General features: G+C 42.1%; 2 protein-coding genes across 3 annotated transcripts in view; one reads left to right on the forward strand and one right to left on the reverse strand.

Annotated features, from left to right (window-relative positions):
- Positions 1 to 7,806: 7,806 nt before the first annotated feature.
- CCNH (cyclin H) lies at positions 7,807 to 21,499 on the forward strand. 2 transcript variants are annotated; one of them, XR_012832917.1, is made up of 10 exons: positions 7,808 to 7,952; positions 8,201 to 8,323; positions 9,605 to 9,678; positions 9,957 to 10,167; positions 10,475 to 10,638; positions 13,912 to 13,982; positions 15,845 to 15,956; positions 16,535 to 16,595; positions 19,652 to 19,785; positions 20,552 to 21,499. XR_012832917.1 is itself a non-coding variant. In XM_075739274.1 (9 exons), the coding sequence occupies exons 1-9, from the start codon at positions 7,836 to 7,838 to the stop codon at positions 19,688 to 19,690; spliced, it is 972 nt and encodes a 323-aa protein (XP_075595389.1). In that variant the 5' UTR covers positions 7,807 to 7,835; the 3' UTR covers positions 19,691 to 19,841. The 2 variants fall into 2 exon arrangements, 1 of the variants encoding a protein (XP_075595389.1); XM_075739274.1 differs by lacking the exon at positions 20,552 to 21,499 and having other exon boundaries at positions 7,807 to 7,952; positions 19,652 to 19,841.
- A 134-nt stretch (positions 21,500 to 21,633) lies between these two features.
- Positions 21,634 to 25,961, reverse strand: part of RASA1 (RAS p21 protein activator 1) — a 64,918-nt gene continuing 60,590 nt past the window's right edge. Inside the window, exons 23-25 of the mRNA XM_075739273.1 lie at positions 24,335 to 24,412; positions 23,199 to 23,333; positions 21,634 to 22,506 (exon numbers count right to left, since the gene is read on the reverse strand). Of these exons, the coding sequence (XP_075595388.1) occupies positions 22,423 to 22,506; positions 23,199 to 23,333; positions 24,335 to 24,412 (297 nt within the window). The 3' untranslated portion in view covers positions 21,634 to 22,422. The remainder of the gene's footprint in view (positions 22,507 to 23,198; positions 23,334 to 24,334; positions 24,413 to 25,961) is intronic.

The following is a 25,961-nucleotide window of genomic DNA, read 5'->3' on the forward strand; positions in this document are numbered from 1 at the left end:
TTCTCACCACTCACACACATAATCCTGAATAAATTTTTCTATATTTTTTGGTGAAATGCAGCTCCTCTGAGCTCCTCCATAGTTTTACAATACATGTGACACAGATTTTTCCACAGTTTTCCCATCTTCGGTTTATTATTGTAAAAGCACTGTATAGTAATTACTGTTTGTATGTCCTTTAGAGTACCAGCATAATTCATTAACATTTAGAGGCCATTGTACAGGACTTTTCATTTACAGTTTTTAAAAAAACCTACCAAGGTTAGTTAGCATCAATATTAACAGGGATATGATAAATGGAAATGAAGTGTCCCATGTAAGACAGTGGGTCAGCAAAACAAGTCTTGATTCCTAATTATAGGTGTTTCTGATCATACCTCAGGAAACTAATTTTTCCTTTATGGAAGCTTACAGGAACATAATTCTGGGTAGTTTTTCAGGTTCAAGTTCCACCTTTTCTCGTGGTGTTGCATATATGGTATGCTTTGAACAGAGAAACTAAATTTTTAGGCAAAGAAATCAAGATGAAGGTCACAGGATCCCAACTGCTGACACTTACAAAGGACAGCCTCCACTTAGCAGGCAATTAGTTTCTATCATGGGTGTTAATGGTCAAGCCTCTATATACCCACTGATCAGGGCTAAATTAACTCTGTTCAATGGATGGACACTCTGCCTGACCTTACTGGTAGGTCCCCACAATATATCAGATATGGCTGTACTGTGGGGGGACTTGGGGGGAAAACAGGACAGGTATCACTCCACAGAGAACAGCAGCATCCTGTCTCCACAGCTCCTGGTTATCATGTGTGGTGGGGTGACCCAGGCTGGAGGCCAGGTGCCCCCAAAGCCGCTCTGTCACTGCCCTCCTCAGCTGGGCAGGGGGGAGAAAAGATCACGAGAGGCTGGTGGGTCGAGATAAGGGCAGGGAGAGATCACTCGCCAGTTACCGTCACGGGAAAAACAGACTGAACTTCAAGAAAAATTCATCTCATTTATGACCGAACAAATCAGAGCAGAGCAATGAGAAACACAGCCAAAGCTTAAACCCCGTCCCCCCAGCCCTCCCTCCTGCCCGGCCCAACTTCACTCCCCATTTCTCTCCCTCCTCCCCCCCAGCGGCACAGGGGGACGGGCAATGGGGGTTGGGGTCAGTTCCTCACACGCTGTCTCTGCCGCTCCTTCCTCCTCAGGGGGAGGACTCCTCACACTCGGCCCCTGCTCCAGCCTGGGGGCCCTCCCACGGGAGACAGTCCTCCACCACCTGCTCCAGCGGGAGGCCTTCCCACGGGCTGCAGTTCTTCACCAACTGCTCCAGCGTGGGGCCCTCCCACGGGCTGCAGTCCTTCAGGAACAGACTGCTCCAGCGTGGGTCCCCCACGGGGTCACAAGTCCTGCCAGCAAACCTGCTCCGCCGTGGGCTCCTCTCTCCACGGGGCCACAGGGCCTGCCAGGAGCCTGCTCCAGCGTGGGCTTCCCACGGGGTCACAGCCTCCTTCAGGTGTCTCCACCTGCTCCGGCGTGGGGTCCTCCATGGGCTGCAGGGGAATCTCTGCTCCACCATGGACCTCCATGGGCTGCAGGAGGACAGCCTGCCTCACCGTGGTCTTCTCCAGGGGCTGCAGGAGAATCTCTGCTCCAGCGCCTGGAGCACCTCCTCCCCCTCCTTCTGCACAGACCTGGGTGTCTGCAGGGTTGTTCCTCTCACATCTTCTCACTCCTCTCTCCAGCTCCAGTTTATTTGGTGTTTCTCCCCCCTTATCTCTGTTACCCCAGAGGCACTACCACCACCGCTGATGGGCTCAGCCTTGGTCAGCGGTGGGTCCATCTTGGAGCTGGCTGACTGTGTCAGATATGGGGGCAGCATCTAGCAGCTTCTGGCAGAAGCCACCCCTGTAGTCCCCCCGCTACCAAAACGTTGCCACGCTGTCCTGCTTTCAGCTGGGATAGAGGTAGTTTTCTTTGCAGTAGCTAGTACGGGGCTCTGGTTTGGATCTGTGCTGGACACAGTGTTGGTAACACCGGGATGTTTCTGTTCCTGCTGAGCAGTGCTCACACAGAGCCAGGGCCTTTTCTGCTCCTCACACCACCCCACCAGCGAGTGGGCTGGGGGTGCACAAGGAGTTGGGAGGGGACACAGCCGGGACAGCTGACCCCAATGACCACAGGGATATTCCACACCATGTGATGTCATGCTCAACATATAAGGGGTTGCGGAAAGAACAAGAAAGGAAGGATGTTCAGAGTGATGGCGTTTGTCTCCCCAAGTCACCGTTACATGTGATGGAGCCCTGCTGTCCTGGGGATGGCTGAACACCTGCCTGCCCTGCGAAGTGGGGAATGAATTCCTTGCTTTGCTTTGCTTGTGTGTGTGGCTTTTGCTTTACCTATTAAACTGTCTTTACCTCAATCCACAAGTTTTCTCACTTTCACTCCTCTGATTCTCAACCCCATCCCACCGGGGAGGAGTGAGCAAGCAGCTGCGTGGTGCTGAGCTGCCAGCTGGGGTTAAACCATGCACATGCAAACCCAATACATGCTGTGCCTCTTTCCTACATCACCATAACAAAGGACTACCTCTAGAACAAACTCATCCTAATGAAGGTGGTGTGGTTTTAAAAACTCATGGTGGTTTTAAAAACTCATCCACATTGTGATGCATTTCATAAAAAATGAATATGGAGCTTTCCCTGTGGCCACAGTTACTCAAGCTTTTTCAGAAGACTCACGCCTGTATTTCTGGTAATGATTTTTGTACATGTATTATGTAAATAAAGCTTGCAACTCAACTGAAGGGCTGTGCACTTGTGTTCACAATATCCCTCCTCCCATATTTTTTAAAAGGACACTATGGACAACAAAGCTGAAAGGTTTTATGAATGTTTATTTTCAACAGTAAACTCTACAGGGCAAGACACTGAGCTTTAGGTGTCTTGTCTTAGGTGGTGCGTGCAGTGCTTCTTGGCCCTGCTCAATCACCTTTAGCTGTTCCAAGAGATCCTGGTTCTCTGTATCACCCAACACAGAAAAAAAGCACATTCACAGCAGCCATGGCCATCATAAAAACATTGCAGCACTTTGGTTTTGTTGGGCTAGAAGGAGCACAAGTCTGAAGGACACCTTGGACTAAGCTGAGCAAGGCTGGACCCCTTGATGACACTTCCTTTGTACAAAAAAACCTTCCCTGTTGAACGAAGAAGAAATACATGTGTTGCCTCCTGTTCAGGCCAAACCTATGGTAACAACAGTACCAACAAGAGCAGAGCTGTACGTGAATCCAACTGCAATGAAGACTGCAAAAATGCACAGTGGCCATCTGCAAGACCCTTATGCTCTATGTGAGACAAGGTGTTTTATAAAGAGACAGTAAGAACCAGCTGGCTCACACTTAAGGCAATGGAAGTTTTATTCTGAATTTAAATAGTGGGCTACTCACTTATTCCAGGTATGTAGCAGGGGCAGAACATTTTTGGGATCCTGGAAAACTGTCAGCTATTTTTTGTATAAGAGTCCTGTGCCACAGGGCCATTCCACCCCATCTCCCTTCAGGCAAAAAGGACATCACAGACAAAAATTCTTGGCAGACTTCGCTGGTGAGCATTAACTTCCCTGGGAATGGGTGGAGTAGGGAGTCACCAGAAGACCTCACATGTCAAAACGTGACTGAACTCAACCCATGGCTGCTTTGAAGGGGGAAAGCTCCCAGGAACTAGAAGCAAAAGAAAGAGTCCAAGGATGCAGAGAACTGCAAACCTGGGAGAGGCCACAGAAAGAAAGAGGAAGAGATGCTGTCCCTGGGATGCCAATGTGTCTCATTTTGACTTGAGGATTACCATTTGTTGCCTTCCTGAACTTCCTCCCACAGAAGTCAGTGCTTCTCCTTGCAATACAACCGAATCCTGGAAGCCTTGGGGAAACCTGTCCTTCAAAGAGGAAAGCAATGGGAGAGGTCTACGTTATATACTATATATAGCAAACACACCTATTTGCTCAGCAAGTTGCATCCACAGTGATGAGCCTACCCTATTGTCAAACCACAGTGTGTTCCCCAGGCAAGCCTCAGACCCTTTACCTCCTGTCACACACCTCTCATCAGAATTGTTCTCAAGGAAACTCCTTCCTGCCTTTCCAAAAATGGATGTCCTTAAAGAACTTTGTTCCTGAAGAACTCTCCAGCTCTGCTCAGACACTGCATCAGGAATAGCTCTGCGGCACATGTTGATACAAGCAGGTAAATTATGCTCCATTTATAATAATTAGGCGGTGGACATCATTCATGCTTTCAGGTAATTTTTCTAAGAAATTGTTAAGCACATTTTCAAATGCCTAGGCAACCAGACAACTTTTATTATCTCACAAGGTTTGCTCTGTTATCTCAGTATTTGCATAATTCTGAAAAGTATCTTTGTACATGTGATATTTAAAACCAGAATAAAACATAGACTGCAAACATTTACATTTGACTGAACAGAGCAACTGATTAATAACCCATACAGTTACTTATGAAAATTCAGACTGTATCTCTAATCTCATGGCTGCCTGTGGATGCTTTGCCCAACATGGTTTGGCATTTCATAATTAAGTTGCTGGTTTTTAACTTCAGTTTTAGATTTCAGTTTCCCAAAAAACTTTCTGTTCTTGTCATTACCTTTCTGATTTTAGCAACAAATTATAACTACTCTAGACTGTATTAGTGTATTCTACACCATTCTTTGTAGATTTTGTTACTTGTACAAAACCCACACTGCATCATTTCTACTTTTTATTAACTTCTTCAACTAAGAGATAATATATTAAAATTGTGTTGTAGGTAAAAAAGTTGTGAAAAGTGCTATAGTCAAAACACAGCACTAGAAACAGTAAATTTTTGGTTCTGCACATGGCTTGATAACAGACTTGCCAAAGGTTTGGCTGAGTATTTTATGATTACATTTTTCAAATGTGTTATCTGAAGCTGCCTTTCTCCACTCTCAGCCTAAATTTTAAAATCACTAATAATGCAGAATACCAGCTAAAGTCAATGTAGGACTAAAATCAATAAAGTCAATAGTTGTGGGGTATCCTTATAACTTGAACTCATACTGAAAAGTGAAAGGTATAAAATCAGTGGATATTTAAAAAAAAATCTGCTTTACCCTCTCTGCTACTCTTTTCCTTTTCAGAAATTGTCATTCCTATTCTTGTATGTTTTACACTAACACTGATGATGTGAAATGATGTATACTCCCTCTGCAAATTGACTGATTATTCAACTACACAATTCCTATGATTCTCTAGTTTACTATGGCAGTGTTATGACTAGATGCACAACAAAAAGGTATACTGTTTTGATATTTTTGGTATCTATGATTCTTAAAAATCAGATTTGTTCTGATGTCAAACTAGAGACGTTTGCTGCAATTTAAGGCAAAGAAATGACAGATTGAGAGTATGTAGACAATAAAATAATTTCCCATTATTTTAGGAAAAGAACCTTTGACATTTTAGACCACAAGAAACCATTTAACTTCCAACCCTGTGAACAGCCACATGAGCCTAACATACTTATCTTACATACTTCAAACACAAATGCAGTAACATCTAAAATCTGGTTGTTAAAGCACAAAGGCTATGAAATCCTGCTTCCACAACTTAATTGGATCTTATATGTAATGAGTATTTTGGGGGAGCAAGAGACTATTGAAGAAACCAAAGGGAGTATTATGAACCTGCAGGTTTACACGGATAAAACTGAAAGAGAAGCAGAGTGTTGCTATTATGCAGGAGTTTATCACATGCTTTTTGCCAAGGTTCTTACTATTCCTCAAGGAACTTTGCAGATAGACTTGAACTTTTAACTTGTAATCTCAGCTCTGGATCATCCTACCTGTACTTACTGAGTCTGGCTGGGATGAAGTTAACTTCCTTCGCAGCAGCCTTCATGGTGCTGTGTTTTGGATTTGTGACTAAAACAGTGTTGATAACACAGCAGGGTTTTGGGTTGTGCTGGGCCATAAAAAGAAGTATGCAAATAGTGATTAAATCTTAATGTCCTTTCAGCCACTGGGTATTGCTGCAGGTTTGCCTTTGTCTCAACCCACACATCTTCTCGCCTTCCTTCTTTTTTTCTCCCCAGCCCACAAGAGACGGTAGTGAGTGGCTGTGTGGGTGTTTGGCTGGGGTCAGCCCACACTGGAGCAGGAGCAGAATGTGTGGCCAGAGCCATAGTAATTTTGTAACTAATTTTTTAACTTTCTCTTTTTAACAATAGTGGAAAAAAATTGTAAGAAATGAGAGTGGAAAAAGGTTTGCAAGGTAAGACCAGTGTAAAGAAAGTTCTGACAACCGGGTATGTGCTGCCTAGAAAAAGAGGCTGAACAGAAACTCAAGTGTATGTATCTGAATGTCAATGCTATTGGCCTGCCTATATAGAAGCAGCTGAATAATTATATTAAATGAAAGTGGCAACAGTGAAAATATGCAAAATACTAGAGAGAACCATACGATTGGTGAAGCTGTCCTGGTTTCCGGCTGGGATAGAGTTAATTTTCACAAGAAGCTAGGAGGGGACACAGCCAGGACAGCTGACCCAAACTGGCCAAAGGGACATTCCGCGCCATATGACGTCATGCTCACTGTGTAAGGGGGAGCTGGCTGGGTAGGAGTGGTTGCTGCTCAGGGACGGGCTGGGTATCAGGTTGGCGGTGAACAAAATGCCTTGTGTATCACCCACTTTGTATGTTTTGTCATTAGTATTGTTATTTTCCTCTTCCTTTGCCATCCCGGTAACTGTCCTTATCCCAATCCACCAGTTTTACCTTTTTCTCTGAGTCTCCTCCCCATCCTGCCAGGGGTGAGGACTGAGCGAGTGGCCATGTGGTGCTCAGCTGCTGGCTGGGGCTAAACCACGACAGAAGCGATGGGACAAGCTACCGCAACAAGTTGTTAAATCACCTTCATAGAGATATTCATAGAAATCATACATCAACTTACAGGATATGATTAACGGTAACGAAATCAACTCTGACGTGTGATTGGACTATAGACTAGAACTGCTAGAGGACTATTTCTTCTCACACGTATTTCTTTGAAAACTCACTGCGATTGACTGCACTTGGTAAAATATAAAGGATTCCCTGCTTTTTTTTTTTACCCCCCTAGCAGTATTATTATTTGATGTTGATAAATTACATGCTTTCATAGCTACATGGATGGAAACTCAACAGTGAATGTCTTTTTTGATGCCAGCATGCTTCATGGTACTTTTAAAAAGCTTGAAAAAGCATGCAGCTGCATTTTATAGCCATGTATTACTGTGAACTGACGCAAGCAGGACCATGTAAGCTAAAGCCTCTGTACCACACACGGACACGAGGCCACGGTGCTCCCCAGATCCAGTGTAAGCGTAGCAGACGGTCTGCCTTAGCTAGCAGTACTTTTTTATTCCATGGAAAGACCCAACGACAGATCAAGAGTGTTTTTTGCGCGGCGTTTTGCAGCTAAGACCAGCACGCCGGCTCCAAGGAGAAGTACCTCACTCAGGCCTAGTCCAGCTGGTCCCTTCCCCCATGGCGGCCTGGGTCCTTCCCGTCCCCTCCCGCAAGGCTCGTTACCTTCATCTCGCCCCGCCAGAGCTCCCTCCAGCCCTCCGAGCTCCGCTGCCCATGGCTGCCCGCTGTACAGGGGCCGCCCCCCCGCCGCCACACACTGCCTTCTCCCCTGCCCCAAGCCCTCACGGAGCTCCTCGCCTCCCTCCCGCCAAACTACAACTCCCGGCACGCCCCGCGCCCGCCGTAAAGCGCGGACGTAGGGGAGCGGCTATCGCCGGTGTCGCCGGCGCCATTATCATCGTCGCGATGTACCACAGCAGCACGCAGTGTCGGCACTGGACCTTCCGCGGCGAGGATGAACTGGCGCGGTGCCGGGCCGACGCCAACCGCAAGTTCCGCAGCAAAGTGGTGGCGAGCGGGAAGGTGCGGGGCGGAGGGCCGTGAGGGGGGCGGCGAGGCCTCCTCCCGTCCGTCCGTCCTGTGGTGGGGGGGGTGTGTGTGTGTGTGTGTGTGTGTGTGTGAGGCGGGCGGTGTGTGTGTGTGAGGCGGGCGGTGTGTGTGTGTGAGGCGGGCGGTGTGTGTGTGTGAGGCGGGCGGTGTGTGTGTGTGTGTGTGAGGCGGGCGTGCCGGAGCGCAACCCGTGAGTCAGGCTCAGCTTTGCTCCCCTCAAGGTCCAGCAGACTGACCCTGTGCTTTTGGAGCCCCACGAGGAGCTGGCGATATGCAAATACTACGAAAAGCGGCTGCTGGATTTCTGCGCCGTCTTCAAGCCCGCCATGCCGCGGTCCGTGGTGGTAAGCAGCAGAGCAGCGCCTGCCCGGGGTGGCTGGGCTCTGCTTACGGCCTGCGGTGTGACCAGTCGCTGAGCCGCAGGCTTTGCCCTCTCCCTCTCTCTTCTCTCTTCGCTTGCAGCTTGCTTGTCGTATTCTTGAGAGCACGTATGGGTTTCCAGTTTTTTGTCTTCCAGTGCAGCAGCCTGTGTTTTGGACTGCTTTTTATCTCATTCTATTTTCTGGGCAGTGCAGCGGTTTCAAAAACAGAGTTATTTCTCAACTTCATCCGTTCCTTGTGTCTGTTACACTTGTGTAGATGGCTTAAGGGACAGGAAAGAAAACGTTAGCAAAGAGTAGAAACAACCCTGACAATATATGGGGTGACGATACAATGAAATTATGTCACTGTAGCTAAAGGAGGCGGTCCCAGAGTTGGGCTGTCTAGTCCAGTTGTATCTCAAGCTTCGGTGCCTGACTGACTACAAGGCAAGCAGCTTCAAGCACCTGTACTTGCACTAAACTAGCCTTGAAAGGAAAAAAAACTGAAGCAGGGAATGAAATTGTGCTTTTTTTGTCACCTAGCCATTAAGATGTATAACATATATTGTTCGCTGTCAGTCCTTCCCTATTCCATACAGTGAATAACAAAGATGAAGAGTGTCTGGTCTGAAGATGTGTTTGAAATGTAGGAGTAGGCTGCCCTTACACGCTCTGTGGAGCCAGGCCTTGTGTTTCAGAGGTGGCTCCTGTAAGAGTGTATGTGCTGCATCAGACTTGCCAAGTAATGGTTTTGGGAAACATCTGCTTTCATGACAGTGGTGTTCAGATCAGCTTGGAAATTTGGCACTGACAGACTGAAGTACTTCTAGACACACAGAGAAGCATAAGTGTTAAACATGTTGGGAAATTTACTGATTTAAAAAGTCAGATCTCTTGGCTGGGATTACTCACAACTTTCAGGATAATTTTTTCAGTCTTTGTTTTGTAAATTTAATTTAAATATCATATTTTTCTCATTAAGATATTGTAGGCTTTTTGAGCATTGTCTTCCCACATATGCCTAAAAATGGAGGAGAAGTAACCAAGCTGCCATTTTGTAAGGCATAAACGCATTAGACTTTGAAATATTTAACGGTATGGCATTGTGTGCATTTCACTGCCGTAGTGTATCATGTATGCCTGTACTATATATTCAAACTTCCCTGTTCTGTTTTGTGGTTTATTTTTTTTAATTTATTTATATTTTTCTTAATCTGTTTTTTGCTTCTATACTTAGTTATCCCTCACTTTTTTTTAATCTAGGGAACAGCTTGCATGTATTTCAAACGCTTTTACCTGAATAACTCGGTGATGGAGTACCATCCTCGGATAATAATGTGAGTTATCAATGTATCATGAGTTATTCTATCAAGCAGAACACTTGAGGTATAATCTTTATATCTGTAAAGACTTGAAAAAATGAGAAAGGAAATCTGAGAGCTTAAAGATGATTAAAGACAGAGTATGGTCCCTTTCATTTACCATTTGGAAAAGTTTGACGTGTTCAGAACATGGTGTTTTGAAGATAGACATTTTCTGAACAGAACTCTTGATAAAAAGGTAGATGCTGCATAAGTGTTTGTTGGTTTTATTTTTTTTTTGTTCCCTCCTCAAGGCTAACATGTGCATTTTTGGCCTGTAAAGTAGATGAATTTAATGTGTCCAGTGCACAGTTTGTTGGTAACCTTCGAGAAAGCCCTGTTGGACAGGAAAAAGCTCTTGAACAAATACTGGAATATGAACTACTGCTTATTCAGCAACTCAACTTCCACCTTATCGTCCACAACCCGTACAGGCCATTTGAGGGATTTCTAATTGATTTGAAGGTAGTATTGTTTTATATGCTACATACTCTATATACTAACGTAATTCAAATCTGTTGCAGGTTGTGTTAGAAAACTTTATTTTCTTTTGTGCCTGTGATCTTAAAGATCTAGTTTCTAAAGTGATAGGAAAATACCTGAAAGGAAGTCAGTTAAATTGTGGTCTTTAAGCACTTTAGATTTATTTTTGGAATAAGAAGATGGCCTGTTACTTTTTACCTTTAAATATAGTGTTGAATTGTGTGTTCTGAGCTCACAAACCAGAAGACAAGGAACAGCTACTTAATTTCCTAAATACTTATTTTTTTAGACTCGCTATCCAATGCTGGAGAATCCTGAAGTTTTGAGGAAAACAGCTGATGACTTCCTCAGTCGAGTGGCTCTGACAGATGCGTATCTGCTCTTTACTCCCTCGCAGATAGCTCTCACTGCCATATTATCTAGTGGCTCAAGAGCAGGAATTAATATGGAAAGGTAATCTTTTCTTTTTCGTTATAGGTATGATTTCAACAGTTTATTTGCTTCTTGTATAAAACTTTTTTGTTCTAGACATTCTTAAGTAGTAGAAGTGTCTATTTACACTTGTTAACACTCTGATATGTTAAGTATGTTTCAAAACTGAAGCTGAGCTGTACTGGTGTTTGTTTGTTTTCCAAGAAGTAGGTGCTAAATGCAATTAGTTGGTGTCTGGAGTTTGTATTCCTTTGGAAGAAGAAACAAAGTTTTTTTCAAACTGACAACATTGCCCTAATCAGAACAGAACAGGAATTTCAGACTCATCTTGAATATTAGAGTGAAGAAAGTGGAAATGCAGTGGAAACTAAGAGTACGAAACCTAAAGAAAAAAAAAAGAATTGTAAGGTATCTAGGGTTACAGAGTCAAATGAATTTATACTGAACTGACAGCTACAAGGCATATGGAAACTAAGGGCTGTATTTGGCTGGTACAACTGTTCAATTTCCATGGAAACAGATTAACAATAAGTTAATAATAACTGCTAAATCAGTCCTTTCTTACCTTTCTGTGGTCTGGCCACTGGTGGTTGCAAAAGCATTACCAAAGACTTGGCTAGCCTTGCTGAGATACTGTGGTGGGTTTACCCTGGGTGGGGGCCAGGTGCCTCCCAGAGCCGCTCTATCACTGCCCTCATTCACTAGACAGGGGAGAAAAGGTATAACGAAAAGCTTGTGGGTCGAGATAAGGGCAGAGACAGATCACTCACTAATTATCGTCACGAGCAAAACAGACCGAACTTAGGGAATTCATCTAATTTATTACTGAGCAAAACAGAGTAGAGGAATGAGAAATAAAATCAAATCTTAAAACACCTCCCCCCACCCCTCCCATCTTCCCAGGCTCAACTTCACTCCCGGCTTCAACCTCCGCCCCCCCAGCGGCACAGGGGGACGGGGAGTGGGGGTTACGGTCAGTTCATCACACGGTGTTTGTGCCGCTTCTTCATCCTCAGGGGGAGGACTCCTCTCATCGTTCCCCTGCTCCAGCCTGGGGGCCCTCTCACGGGAGACAGTCCTTCATGAACTGCTCCAACATGAGTCTCTCCCACGGGGTGCAGTACTTCAGGAACAGACTGCTCCAGCGTGGGTCCCCCACGGGGTCACAAGTCCTGCCAGCAAACCTGCTCCGCCGTGGGCTCCTCTCTCCACGGGGCCACAGGGCCTGCCAGGAGCCTGCTCCAGCGTGGGCTTCCCACGGGGTCACAGCCTCCTTCAGGTGTCTCCACCTGCTCCGGCCTGGGGTCCTCCACGGGCTGCAGGTGGAATCTCTACACCCCCTCATCCTTCCTCCATGGGCTGCAGGGGGACAGCCTGCTTCACCATGGTCTTCTCCAGGGGCTGCAGGGGGATCTCTGCTCCGGCGCCTGGAGCACCTCCTGCCCCTCCTTCTGCACTGACCTTGGTGTCTGCAGATGTTCTTACATCTTCTCACTCCTCTCTCTGGCTGCAAAAGCTCTCTCTAACTGTTTTTTCTCTTTCTTAACTATGTTATCACAGAGGCGCTGATGGGCTTGGCCTTGGCCAGCATTGGGTCCGTCTTGTAGCCAGCTGGCATTGGCTCTGTCAGACACAGGGGAAGCTTCGAGCAGCTTCTCTCAGAAGCCACCCCTGTAGCCCCCCAGCTACCAAAACCTTGCCAGACAAACCCAACACAGATACATGTTTTTTTGGTTTGGGTTTTTTCAAGGACAAAACACTGTTTTCTTCAAAAAACGAGCTGAAGTAGTTGCTGTAAGGAGCTATATCTGGAGTGGTTTAATTACATGATGCTCTGTGTGAGCACTTTGTGTCTAGAGTGTAATGCGTACAGGCACAAGGGCTGATGCTAAATGCAGACAATTCTATTTAAAGAAGCTCTCCTTTCACCTGCCTTAAATGAATCTCAAATCTCTCTTGTTCTGAAAGGGTGAGACGGTGTGGGAGTATCCTCTACAGGGTTCACTGTCCTCTCAGAATAGTGTAAAAGTGTTCAGGTGCTTACTGTAACTTGAAACTTTATCTCATTGCTGAATTTATATGCTGTACTACTTATGCCAAAATTCAGAAAAGTGTGCTTACAAAAAGAACTTAGAATAATTTGTAGATAGTGTGTGAATCAAAGTGTGCTTTTTCTTTGCATATTCATGAAGAACTCAAGTCTTTGTCACCTATCCGCACCATACATTTGCTGTAACCTTGTTATTTATTGTTTTACCTGAGTTTGAGCTGCTGGACCTGAGAGAAGCTAATGCTGCAGCTCAGGTCTTGTGGACCTGTGAGTAGGTGGGACGGAACTTGGCAGGTTTGAAAACCTGTTGGTCCCACAATGTAAATATTCAAAAAGTTACAGCTTCAGATAAAAACAGGTGCCACTGTGCTCTGGCAAACAGGTGGCTCCAAATTAATTGTCAGTTCTGTTATCAGCACAGGGTTAAATAATACTCTTAAGTTTGAGCTATAGAAAAGCAGTGACGTGAACAGAGCAGCTCTTAGTGCTGGTGCCTCAGTCTGGGAGCTGCAACTGATAACCTGTGTGTGTCCATTAAGTGAGTTTGAAGTTAACACAGACTGAACAGACTGATGCACTTAGGAGTCTTTGGATTTTTGTAATATATCCATAAGTGGACTTCCCGGGAAGGGATAAAACTAGTTGCTTGTTGTGGATCTGGGTGAGGATTGTTGCTCACATGTGTTGGGGTTTTCCCCAGCTGGTGTGTGCATGTGGTAATGCTCTTACTAAAAGGAAATTTGAATCTCTGAGGGAAGAGGAAGGGACTGAAAGACTCTGCAAGACAGCATTTGGGATTTGCTTTCAGCTGCCAGCAGAAGCAGTCCTGTATTGCAAGCTTTGCTATCTGTTGGTCTGTCTGAAGACTACTCTTCTGTAGTACTTGCTTTTCCAGCAATCATACTGTGCAATATTGTGATGTTAGTGTGACACTTCATAGAATGTTCAGCGTCAGTTGTCTTAACTCAGCAAGGCTTACTTACAAATGTTTAATTCTGCAGTGTTGGAACTTTGTTTTTTTACGTGGTCGGGGAATACTTCCTGTCATGTTCTTACAGAAGAATGTTGCAAGTAACAGATTTGCTTTTTGATCGCTTCATAGTACTTATGTAACCAAAGTGTTTTTACTAAGTCTAATTATAAAACTCCAAAAAAGAATAATGTGTTATATTAACTAATGGTAGCTGCCACAAATAATTATGACACTTTATTTTAAGAACTTATTCTTCTGTGTCTCTTTGCAGTTATTTATCAGAAAGTCTTATGCTGAAAGAAAACAGAGTATCCTTAGCCAAGCTACTAGATTGCATGAAATGTAAGTAAACATTGTAAAAAATACGTTAAGCGTATGTCTAAAGGAAGAAAAATAGTTTTTTCCAAACAACAAAAGCTTTAAGCAGAAGGGTGTGCTTCGAGTGGTTTCCTTCACCTCCGGGCTTGCATAAGGTAAGTAAAACACAGGCAGTACAATGGACTACCTGGCACGTGGATGCAAGGGGAGAAAACATTGAGACATTCCTGTGATATAAACAGATGAAATTAAAAGGCAAAGAGCCAGATGCTTCTCCATACGTAAGTGCTATAGTCTATTAAGTGCTAGCAGCTGACTCAACAGCGAGAAATCTGTTTTGGGAAGTAGATAATGGTTTCTGTAAATCAGGATGAAATGACTCTTCAGTCACAGTGACTTCAAAATTACACCTTCAGGCAAAAGCCTGCACATCACTACTACTACCACCAGAGGGTACTTTTTCTAAGCTAAATGATTAATGTTAAGTGATCTGCCAGGATTTATACTTCACTGCTGTTTTGCAGCTATAAAGATGTTTCAAAAGGTGTTTAGGTTTGCTAGTATGAGAATATATATACACATACCAAGAATGCTAGCATGGTTTAGTAAAGATAACAGAGAATATAGTACACTGATTGTTACATTTTTTTAATTAAATTAAAAGTCTAGGATATGAAATTTCTAGTAATCAGTTATTTAATGCTTTAAGCTAATGCATGCATTTAAAATGGGAGAGTGGTAGCATTAAAAATCCAGTCCTTTGACTAAGCTGACTTTAGTAGTGAATGCAGCATACAAGTTACCAGGGTCTACAAATTCATTTTCAATTGAATTTATTAAAATTAAGTTGCTCTTCCCTTTCTCTTCCTGCTAACAAATCCAGTCTTCAGGTTTCCATTGCTGAGGTGCAAAGGGAATGCTGGGATCTCTTATTCTTCACTTGCATTGTTCTGGAAGGTAGCTGTAACCCAAATGCAGCTCTTCTGTAAACATGATGCCTGGAAGGAAATCTTGAAGCATCTGTAGATTACTAGTTTTACACAGAACTGGTGGTAGAGGAAGAAGTCTTGTTTTGTGCAGGGTAGCTGTAAATTTCATTTATATTCTTAAGAAGACTGAAAACAATTTTGTTATTTTTTTTAAGAGTGAGGTACAATGCTGTATGTAAAAAAAACACAAACAACCCTGTGTATTTTGAAGCTTGTTAGCAGAGAAAAATGAACTTTACGTTGTTATAACTGACCTCGAGGTAGTCCCAAATCAATGGTGCTAATGACTTGTTTCAATGTAATTCCTTGTGCTCAGCTTCTGCTGTACCTTGATGCTACAATCTTCAGATGCAAGATGATAGTTAAGTCTTACATATGTAATCTTTGATCCTCTAAAGTTTGAGTGCTATGTGGGATGGGAAGTTCCGTAAGCAAGCAGTTTGGGAGGAGTTACTAGTTTGAATGTCTAATGCTTGCTTTGACAAATACAAGGATTTTACTTGGTAAGCTTTCTGTCTCAGCTGTTTGCAATATGTTGCATGTTGCCTTGTAGTGTCTTTGGAGTCTTTTTAAAATCTAGATACGATGCTTTCAAAACCTTACAAAAGTGCGAACTTCAAAACTTCTTAGATTCTGTTTTTTCTCTGAGTACCATTTTGATCTTTTTTTTGTGTGTTTGTAGGTTTGTTTTTTATTTTCCCCCTAGTAGAAGCTGCTTGAAAATGTGTACTGTGCTCCTGTTATAATGAGGGAAGGGAGGGTAAATTGTTGGCTCAAGCTTAAGTATGAGGGGTAAGCAATAACAGTAGCCATACTACTGATTGATAAACTTGTGTAATTCACTAGGTAGAGCAGAAATAATTTAATTTGCTTAGAGCTGTGTTGTTGCCTCTGCAGGCATGAAAAGTCTCATAAAGAAATACGAATTGCCAAGGCCTGAAGAGGTTGCTGCTCTAAAACAGAAGTTAGAGAAGTGTCACAGCTCGGAGCTTTCACTTAATGCAAACCTGTAAGTAGAGACTTACTCTTTAATGTGTTGAACTTCTGCCTTTTTTATTGCTATAGAAACAGTAATTTTCCCTGATCTGTGTGAGTGATTGAAAATGAAGACATCTAAATGTACTCACAAGGATGTCTATTCACATGCTTACTATGTGAATGTCTACTGGAAGCTGAGAACCAAAACTAAAGGTAGTGCTTTCAGTAATGAGTTAATATGTTGTTTTGTGCTGATTTGCACTGCAAGCTGCAATACTGATTATTTTGTAACTCAGAACTGGAATCCCAGGTGGCTTCTAAGTTCTGGCCTCTTGATGTCATATGTAATGAGAATCAAGAGCTTTAAAGTCATGCAATTCAAACAAGAATGTGTAATGGGTTAACTTTTTCTTAAGACTTATGTGGATGGCAAAGGACTTCCTGATTTTTCATTTCTGCCCTTTTCACTTTAGTACCCACTAAAGCTGTTAGTTGAGGCTTTGATAGTTTGTGACAATTATGTCCATAAACTAACCTTGTGGCCAAATAACGGGACCCTGAGTTACAAAAATACCTAAACATTTCACTTTTTTCCTGGATGGGGGTTAGGAAGAAGAGGAAAGGATATGAAGATGATGAATATGTCACAAAGAAATGTAAAATGGATGAGGTCAGTAAACCTATTGTACAACTACTTGTTTTTCCACTCTTAACTGCCAAGACAAAAGTGACAGCTCCTGAAACAAACTTCTCCATCTATTAATATTCTTTTACGTGTGGTTTTTTCTTTTCTTTTTCTTTTTTTTTTTAAAATGAGCCAGAGTTCATACTAGCCTGCATTTGGGAGTGTTCTTAAATACCAATCTTTTGTGGGGAGGGGAGAGAACACACAGGCCATCCTCCCAGTGGTTTCCTGTGTTTTGAAAGTCTTTTGACAAACCATAGAAAAACATGAAGATTAGTACTTAATTCCAGCGTGTGAAACTCCGTGATGCTAGTGAGGGGAAATAGCTGTGAAACTGAGATTTGGAATATTGTGATGAAAGGAGGTTTTGGAAGGCCGGGAGCTGAATACTTGAGGAGAAATCCTAGCTCTACAGGTGGAAACTCACTTCTCTGAATGCAGATGACATATTTGAGTATATGCTGAAATATAATCAAGCAGGCTTTTTTCACAGAAGTCTTATGTGGTGGTTTTTCTGCTGGCAAGCATTTTTGAAACTGTTTTCATTTACTTTATTTGGCTTCTTGCACAAAGCAGAAGTCAGCTGCTGGACTAAATTTCTATGTCAGCCCATTTGCTAGGAAGACTTGCATAAATTCCAGATGGGTAGCTAGTATCTCAGGTATAAGACCAAGTATAAATAACATGGAAACAGACTGAGGAGGATGACTCAACTAATGAAAACAGAATTAAGGTAATCCTTTAGATCCAATCTGAACACCTTTTGGAGTTTTCATTTGTAATGTTGACTGGAAGATGTAGAGAATACATTCTGGTGGAGGAATAGCTTTGTGAAGAACAGTGAACTGGCCTTCTTTTGATACTGAAGATACTGTACCTCCTGATAGTCTAAGACACCTTAAGAAAAACCTTTGAACAGCTGAAGAGGGTCATCTGTTAAAATCTTAACATAGAATGCAGGGTGTGTGGGTGGTGGGTTTGGTTTTTTTTTTACAATTCTGGGAGTCTTGCTATTACAAATCATCATAGTAGGTTGATGCTGTAATGTCAAACTAGAGTCTAAAAATGATTTGAACAAGATTATAATAAAGGCAGCACTGAAAGTATGTTCTAACAAACGTGGAACCTGAAGCATATTTTACAATAACTATTTAATGCTGTAAAAACTTTGAGTAGTGTTTACTCCAAATGCCAGTCTGAAAAATCATATTGAAACTGGCAGCTCCGTAAAACTAGCACTTTCATAACTTTCCATGTTCTCACAAAATGACTTGGAGAATGGCTCCAACTAAGCTCTGGATACTCACTTCTTCCCGACCACAGTTTATTTTGGAGGGGGGGGTCTTATTTTAGTTACACTGCTATGGTTTGAGGCAGTTTTGATTTTGGGGGTTGTTACTTTATTCACAATTGTTTTTCCAAAGGAATAAACTGATTGGATAATTGCCATAGTCTACAGCATTTCGTGATAAACTCTTGCACAGTTTTAACAGCTCTTGAAACTTAGGATTTTTAAATATTGATATATCTGAACTACCAAGGGTTTTGTACTTGTACAGTTTCATTTCTGAGTAATTATCACATGCAAGAACAGATCTGAGCTGGCCAGGACATAAAGGAGAAAGTGTGCTTAACTTTTTGAAAGCTTATAGAATGTGCATACTGCTCAAACCTTGAGACTTTACTAATCCCGTAGTCACCTGATGTTAATGATACTTATATCTGTAAGTGATTAGGCTGTGGTGTACAAGTGCACAATCACTTCTAATCTATTTGTAAGATTTTGTTTCTTGATGTAGTGGTTTACAGCTGAAGTTAATAGCATGGCCATAATTGGTACGGAGGTCTCATCAATGGGAAATCATAGAAGAAACACACAGGGTATGGGTTGGGCACAGATGACAGCACTGCCAAGGCAATGAAGCCACAAAACCCACAAGATATTAGAAAAAGGTTGCAATATAAGCTCTTGTGGAAATCTCTACATGGTTGTCCATAATGCAGAAGCATGAGCTGAACCTCAAACAGGAGGTAACAAGGGGCTGCTAAAATGACTGGGCTACCATGACTTTAAGACTAGGCATGGATAACTAGCTTTAAGTTTAAAGGGCTTAGTTACCACTAGTTAAGATCTTTTTTAGTCTTCTGTTCATGGAATACCTGTTAGGTATTAAATCCTGCCTGTAAAAGCATATCTTTTTTTGGTGTGGCTTTGGTGGGGGAGGGTGGTGGTGTCCTTGATAAGCATTGTGGCATGCTCGCAGAAGGAAGTAGGGCTTGGTGCCACGAGGCTTTCAGTCCTGTGTTCTGGGATTAGCCACTACTAGCTAAAATTAAAAAAAAAAAAACCTAAAAATCTTCACTTTGATATATTTACTTGACTAAGTTATTTCTGTTTTATTCCCTGCACAAGACACTGAGCACAGTGGCTAATAGTGCTTGGGAGGGGCATGCAGGAAACATTTCAAATGAATCCAGGAATCAAAACTTAATTGGAGTCTCACAACAGATTAGTGCACACTTAAAGAAGCTCCTTTGACTGTGCTTGTGTTTAGCAGTGGGAGCAAGTCTGAGCGGAAATCCAGATTGTGGGTAGCCTAAGGAAAGGAAATAATACCCTTTCATGCTGTTCAGCAGTTGTTGGCCATGACCTTGGGTCAGGCATGTCATGAGAATCTGAAGGGGAACTTGATGTGTGTTTTGTCAAGTAACTTCTGTGTAGGCCTTGCAGGAATTCTTATTTCCAGTTTGAGCTAGCCTGGCAAGTTGACCAGGACTGACAGTGCAGCAGTTGAACAGAGCAAGATAAGTGTGGTTCATCTGTCGAAAGTAATGTGGACAAGCACTACGTTTCAAATCAGTTTAAAGTTGCTATTTAAATCTGTTACTGATAGCAGCCACAGAAAAGTGCGTGAAACGTAATCTGCATTGGAGAATTTAAGTAACTGGCATACGTAGAAGTCACCGCGATGGCATGTGCAGCGGTATGTGTACCTGCAGCCACTTGCTGCTCAAGGTGTTGCTCTTCTCCCTTCCATTAGGAGGAGTGGACTGACGATGATCTTGTGGACTCACTGTAAGGGTGAAGGAAGAGGGAATCCTACCACTGCAGAAACTGCGGTTTGGAGTGAAGTGTGTGCCTGTCCACCACACGTTCTTTACTCTCTGTCATGAGGTATTCTGTCAGTTTTCTTTATCTTTACAATAAAGCATGTGACTTTACTAAAATAATTAGTTGTAGTTCCATTAAACCCTCATCCATTCATGGTCAAACTTAATACTAAGAAAAGTTTGCTTTAAGAACTGTGTCACTCAGGGGAGGGTCTTGGTTCAGGAACAGTTTGGGGTGTGACTTCAGCTGCTGCAACACTGCACTTGTCAAACTGGGCATTCAGTGAACAGGGTAGGTGGAAGCAGGGGACAGATCTGGTAAGAGACCCATACCAGCTGTAGAGCAGGATGTGCCCCCCTCTGCCCAAACTTGTCACTGAAGCAGCGACATGACACTTGGTACATTTGGGAAGTTCGTCTCAAATGTACTAAAACGCTGCAGCAACATACTTTACAATATGGAAAGTAATAATCACACCTTTGTGACTTAATCTGCAGCTGTGATCTCAGATTAGGTTGCTGTGACTAACTGACATGAGGGCAACTGAGAAGACTATTTTAAAAATCTTCCTAAGTAGTTACGTGTCTTCCAAACTGAGAGTGAAGTCCATTTCCTTTTCATACAGTGTTTTTGAACACAAGCAGTCTACAACAGGCACACCTTACTGCAACTTTGGGAATTTCCTGGTTCAGTTCTCAGCACTGCATTTTCTATGTAATGGGTAAATAGCCAGCCAAATCTGTTTGTTATACTACCTACACCCAGCCAACTAAATCTACAAAATAACCCACTTTATCCACCCTGGTTTTGACAAATCTTTCTATACCAGGGTCATCAGTTGACTAGCCAGGGAAGAAAATCAGATAGCACAACGTCACTTCAGCAAGCCTGACACCATTTACACACCGCTTTCATAATCAAGTGAAGAAAGCATGACTTAACACTGTGTTAGGTTGTGTGCTAAGTTCTGAACTAGTGGGAGGCTACAAGCAGAGCATTAAACTCATCACACACAAAAATGTTACAATGCAGACTGTGACTCATGTGACTGAATAGTGTACAGAGAGTAGGGCAGAAAAAAAGATTAATTACCTTCTCCTCTGAGATGCAGTGTGATACAGGCTTGGCAGCAATAGCTCGAGCAGTGGCTTGAGGGGACAATTTAAAAAAAAAAGAATTTGGGAGTACCAAGGTCTTGCAAACAGGTCTGTCTTCACTAGGCTGTACTAAGAGCATCCCCTCTGTCTACTAAGCATAGTACTCGCGGCACCTGGGAGCTCTTGTTGCAGTGCTGGCACCCACATTCAAGAAAGCTGCCCCAGCTGGAGAGCAGGGCAGCACTGCAAGAGCTGACTGCAAATCTCAAAGATGTGCACTAGTACAACAGCAAAGACCCAAAGATAAGGCTGAACAACGTAGTGTGGCAGGGAATGGAAAAAAGCAGTTCTGATTGATAGGCAGGAGGTACTGCGCAGTTGTAATGGTGTGCAATGCCAATTACACAATTACAAATGCAATTATCTCATTAGTCTTGTCAATCTCAGCACCCTTTTATTCCTTATTAGATCACTGCCTAGAAAAGTTACAAATAGTGATGCTGAAATACCCCTGAATCAACTGCATATTTTGCTGCTAATTTGTTTTAACAGTTTTAACGTCCACTTTCTCGCCCCATGAGAGGTATGTACAAATTGAGGCACGTGGAGGATTCATGCTAAAAAAGTGACACAGCATGAACATTTCAAAGTACATCACGTGTGCGGACACTGTAAAAAATATCCACACCAGCCAAAGTTAGGCAGTTTCCATAAAGAGTTGATCTGCAGCTTGATTTATTTTAAAAACTTAATTTTCACTTATAAAAATAATATTTATGGTAGACTTACAGTACACAAAAGACCAACCAATACATATTTTATAAAATGGTTTAATGAATGCATGCATGTCTGATACAATGATCAATAAATTTACTGAATTCAAATTATTTACTGTTGTAAACATTTTACAAAAGCATTGTGATTTATCTGGATATACAGTTCCTGATGGAAGAACTATTCAGACTGAATCAGTGGCACATCAAAAAATAAAGCTGACAAGACCCATTCTGCATATTCTCTTTCAACATGATTCCAGCAAGAGAAACAGCATGGTATAAAAAGTGTACAGTAAAGATTGTTCCTACCATAACATCAAATTCTGGAAACTGTAAATACAAGTTAAAGTGGTTGAAACAGTCAAAAGTCGTTATTATTGTAACCAGTCAGAAATTACAGTAAGAAATGTTATCCAGTTATATGTAGCTGTCAAAACAACGCGTTTCTTTTCATGTCAGTTGATAATTCTTTTTCCAACAAGACAGCAAAACTTTGGCAATCAGAGGTGCTGAAATTAATTCTCGAAGTTCAGGACACAGTCACAGCATTTTCTTTGCAGAAGGTGAACTGTACACCAAGGCTCAGAGGTTGTGAAAACCGTTTCCAAGTGGAAAAAAAGTGCAAATGTCCTGCACAGATAGCTTAAAAAGCTGCTGGTACAATCATTCACCAACAGAATCTTTGTTTTCTTTTTGCATAGTTCACACATCACTGGGAATGTGACAGGGTGTGCTATTTTTGGCAAGAGCAAGAAGAAAGTGATACTGGTGTGAGTTGCCATGTTGGGCATGCTGGATCCATGCAGAATTCAGGTAGAAGAGGGCTGCTACCTGATGTTATTTGACGCTGAATACTGATTTTGTTTTTGTTGAAGCAGTTCAGTAATAGCCAAAAGCTTCTTAAGAACATGCTGTAGAAAAAGTATCAGTAAAACCACACATTAGCAACTGGAAACGGAACAGTCTTGCTTGAGAAGTGTGTTCAGCATCAGCCTAACAGACCTGCTACTGCGTAGTTTAAAATATACTCAAACAAACAACCCCAGCTGATTCCCTGCTCAGTAAGACATTACTTTCAAAATGGAAGCCTAAACTGGTGTTACGAACTTTGGCTCTCCACCCACAGATGTGTTTGCTGCTTTGTGGTTTAACAGTGAGGCTGAGAAAGTGCACTGCTAACACACTGCGGGGTTTGCTGGAAGAGTTCGCTGTGCTTGTTTACAAAGGTAATTAGGAAGCAGAAATTGGCAGTATCAATAGAAAGCTAACAAAAGTAAATGTATCTCTCAAGTGAAAAGAACCAAGATCTTAAAACTAACAACCCAAAGAGCCTGTCAGGAGACAGTAATTTTGTGGCTTTAGGCTTCCTCTACATACTAAAACTTACTCTGGAAACTTTAAAAAAAAGTCTTTGGTTTTGCTGCATGAAGAAACAAAACTATGGACTAAGTATTTACCTTTACAGCTGATAACTTCCTGGTGAAATGTGTGTATTTTAAAATGTTTATCAGTCATACAGCTAGCCAGAAATACTACAAAAGTATTGTGATATGAAGGAGGGACTCAAGACACACTGTACCGTTTGTTAACCTTTGTTGTTTACCTGCATGACACCTCGTTCATTACTGAGGGTCCGGAGTTCATCTGAGTGTGCCACACAAATCTCGTGCAAGGCCGCCAGATCACGAGACAGGTCAGTTCTAGAGTGCTCTGTAGTGTCTGGAAGCTCAGGAACATTCTTCAAGAAAAGAGACAAAAGCGGGGTTAGGGCGCACAGGAAAAGTTACAGCTCTGCCGACAGAAGTGTTTTATACTGCGAACAAGTACTGCAACGTTAGTTTTTCCTTACTATGAATTATGTATTTCCTCCTCTACACAAGCACACATTTTATGAGTGTACTGCGATTTCTGCTCCTGCTGGAAGGGTTCTCACTAAAAGCTGGCACTGCTACACTACTGTGGAGCTGGCCAGAAAGCTACTGCATGTAGACACTCCTAATCAGTCTCTTCCATTAAATGAGGGGGAATCCACCCACTAGGTGCTTTTTTTTTTTTCAATCTAAATGAGAGAACAGCAGCAACAAAAATTCAGCAACTATCAAGTAACTCATTACAATGGGCATAAAACAATACTATAGTAATTAAAACTGTAGATTAATCCAACAGTTATTTTCAAACCAACAGTTTTCAGAGACCTCATGCAGAATCTGTCATTTATGGAAAACTAACGTATCATACTATGCAGAAGTTGCAAATTAACCAGAAAGTTAAGTTTAAAAGAATACAGTAACTGCAGTTCACTTTCAAACTACAATATCTAGAATGCATGCAGTGATACATTGGTAATGCGTAACTGAAATTCAACCTACTGGCTTTTAAAGCATAAAATAAAACTATGACAAATTATATAAGGAAATTTTGCTTTAAAACATATTTTTAAAGATTTGCATTTCTGGCCCAAATTTCTAATTCTCACAGCTATAAAGTCTATTTGAGCTTCCTACAGCTACAGAGGCACTAAATGAATAAAGTCTGAGATGAATTTGATAGTTTTAATTCTGTGTGACAGGCCAGCAATGTGCAGCTTCTAGACATGCGTAAGAACAATTTATTCAGTTATAAGCATTCAAAATTGTGTGGGAGCTGATACAGCTTTGAGCTAGTTAATAAGAAGTGTAAAGAATTTTCATTTACAATGCTGCTATGTAACTTCAGTAAAGATTTTTTTTAACCACTTACCCCAAGTTCATCCAAGAACATGATCATGCGATGTTTGTTGCTCTTAATGAATGGATTTACCCCTTCCATATATGGCTCCTAGTAAATTTTAAAAGTATTCATTAGAGCAAATCAGTGCCAAGATAATTGTCATACCTGATGTGAACACAGTGCAGTCAAATGACACTGCCAAACATCATCTGGAGTGATTTTATTTTTTCCAAGTGAATTTCTAATGTCTAGTGTGCAGACTGCAGAATTTGGTATTTTCTTATATTCAGAAGATTCAGAGTATTTCTTATATATGCATACTGACAAGAATTGCATTAAGACGAATGTCTTTTGACACCCAGCTGCAATGAACAAATGCTCTACTTTCAAAGGTATGATCAGAATAAGTGCCCTTGTTCTTGTTCTTTCAGTAATGCTGACATTCTGAGTTAGGTGTGTCAGAGAAACAACTTCATAATGCCGGCCCGAAGTCACTTCCATTATGCTGAAGTCAACAGATTTGTTTTTCAGCCATGTTTCGGGGTGGGAACCGAGACAGACCAGTTGTTGCTGGCATTCTCTTGGTGTTATAATAGAAACTTTACTGAAAGCTTGGTTTACAGTATTAATTATGCCTGACAGTATGAAAAAGAGCATGGATAGAAGGGGTGCTTTGAAGTGCTCCACCACAGAAAACACCAACCTAAGGAGTAAATAAACGCAGGGTGAAATCAGGGGAGGGCGAAGAGTCGGAGCTTGGCAGTTCTTCATTTGTTTCAGAACTGGATAATCTATACCAAACTGAGCATTTAAGCCTGATTAATCTCAATCTGAAAATTAATTACTATATATAGGTAGAACATGCGTGTGGAACACATTTCAAGGTTGTGTACAGAAGCACGCCAGTGGTACTGAAAGGTGCCTCCCCTTTGACACCAAATAATGAATAGAAATGCAGAAAAAAGCTGCCATCATCTATTTAAGGCAGAATATTTTTCCTTCTGATTCTTTACCATCACAGATTCCTGCTCTAACAATTTTCAGTTGTGTTTTTGATACAGATACTGTTGTGGTGGGCTGGCTGCCTGCCTTTCCTCTCCCACTTCTTCCCCCTAACGCAGGAAATACCGGAGTACGACTGCTACCTTTTCTGTTGCAAATGGAAAAAAAATAATGCTCTGCATACTTCCTCTGTTGTTAGTGGAACAGATGCCTGCTGAGTTTATTGGTGTTCTCATAGCATCAGCATATGGTAGCACCATGCTCTGTAATATCTACTGGCATGCATGGTCATTTATTCATCAATTATTTCAATGGACCACTGCTGGCATTCCTCCTACCAGATTCAAATTCTTCATGGGATGTACCACATCATGAACCTGAGTTTCTAGATCACTTCCTCTCAAATGATTACAGCTCCTCTTCCCAATTTGACCAGACTTTATCCTACTGCTGTAATTCAGACTGACACCCTGATCAGCTCTAAACAAAGAAGACAGAAGAAATTGCAGCAACAAGGCCTCCTTGCTGATGAGGACAAACAGGAGATGTAATTGGGCTTTGCACAAGAAAACAGCAAAAAATTTTTGCACATATTAAACAGGAGCATTGAAAAGTACTGGAAACATAGTTTTAGGCTGTTTTGTGTGTGTAAAAT

Source organism: Balearica regulorum, chromosome Z (genome assembly GCF_011004875.1).
Source record: "Balearica regulorum gibbericeps isolate bBalReg1 chromosome Z, bBalReg1.pri, whole genome shotgun sequence".
In the NCBI taxonomy this organism is placed as follows: domain Eukaryota; kingdom Metazoa; phylum Chordata; class Aves; order Gruiformes; family Gruidae; genus Balearica; species Balearica regulorum.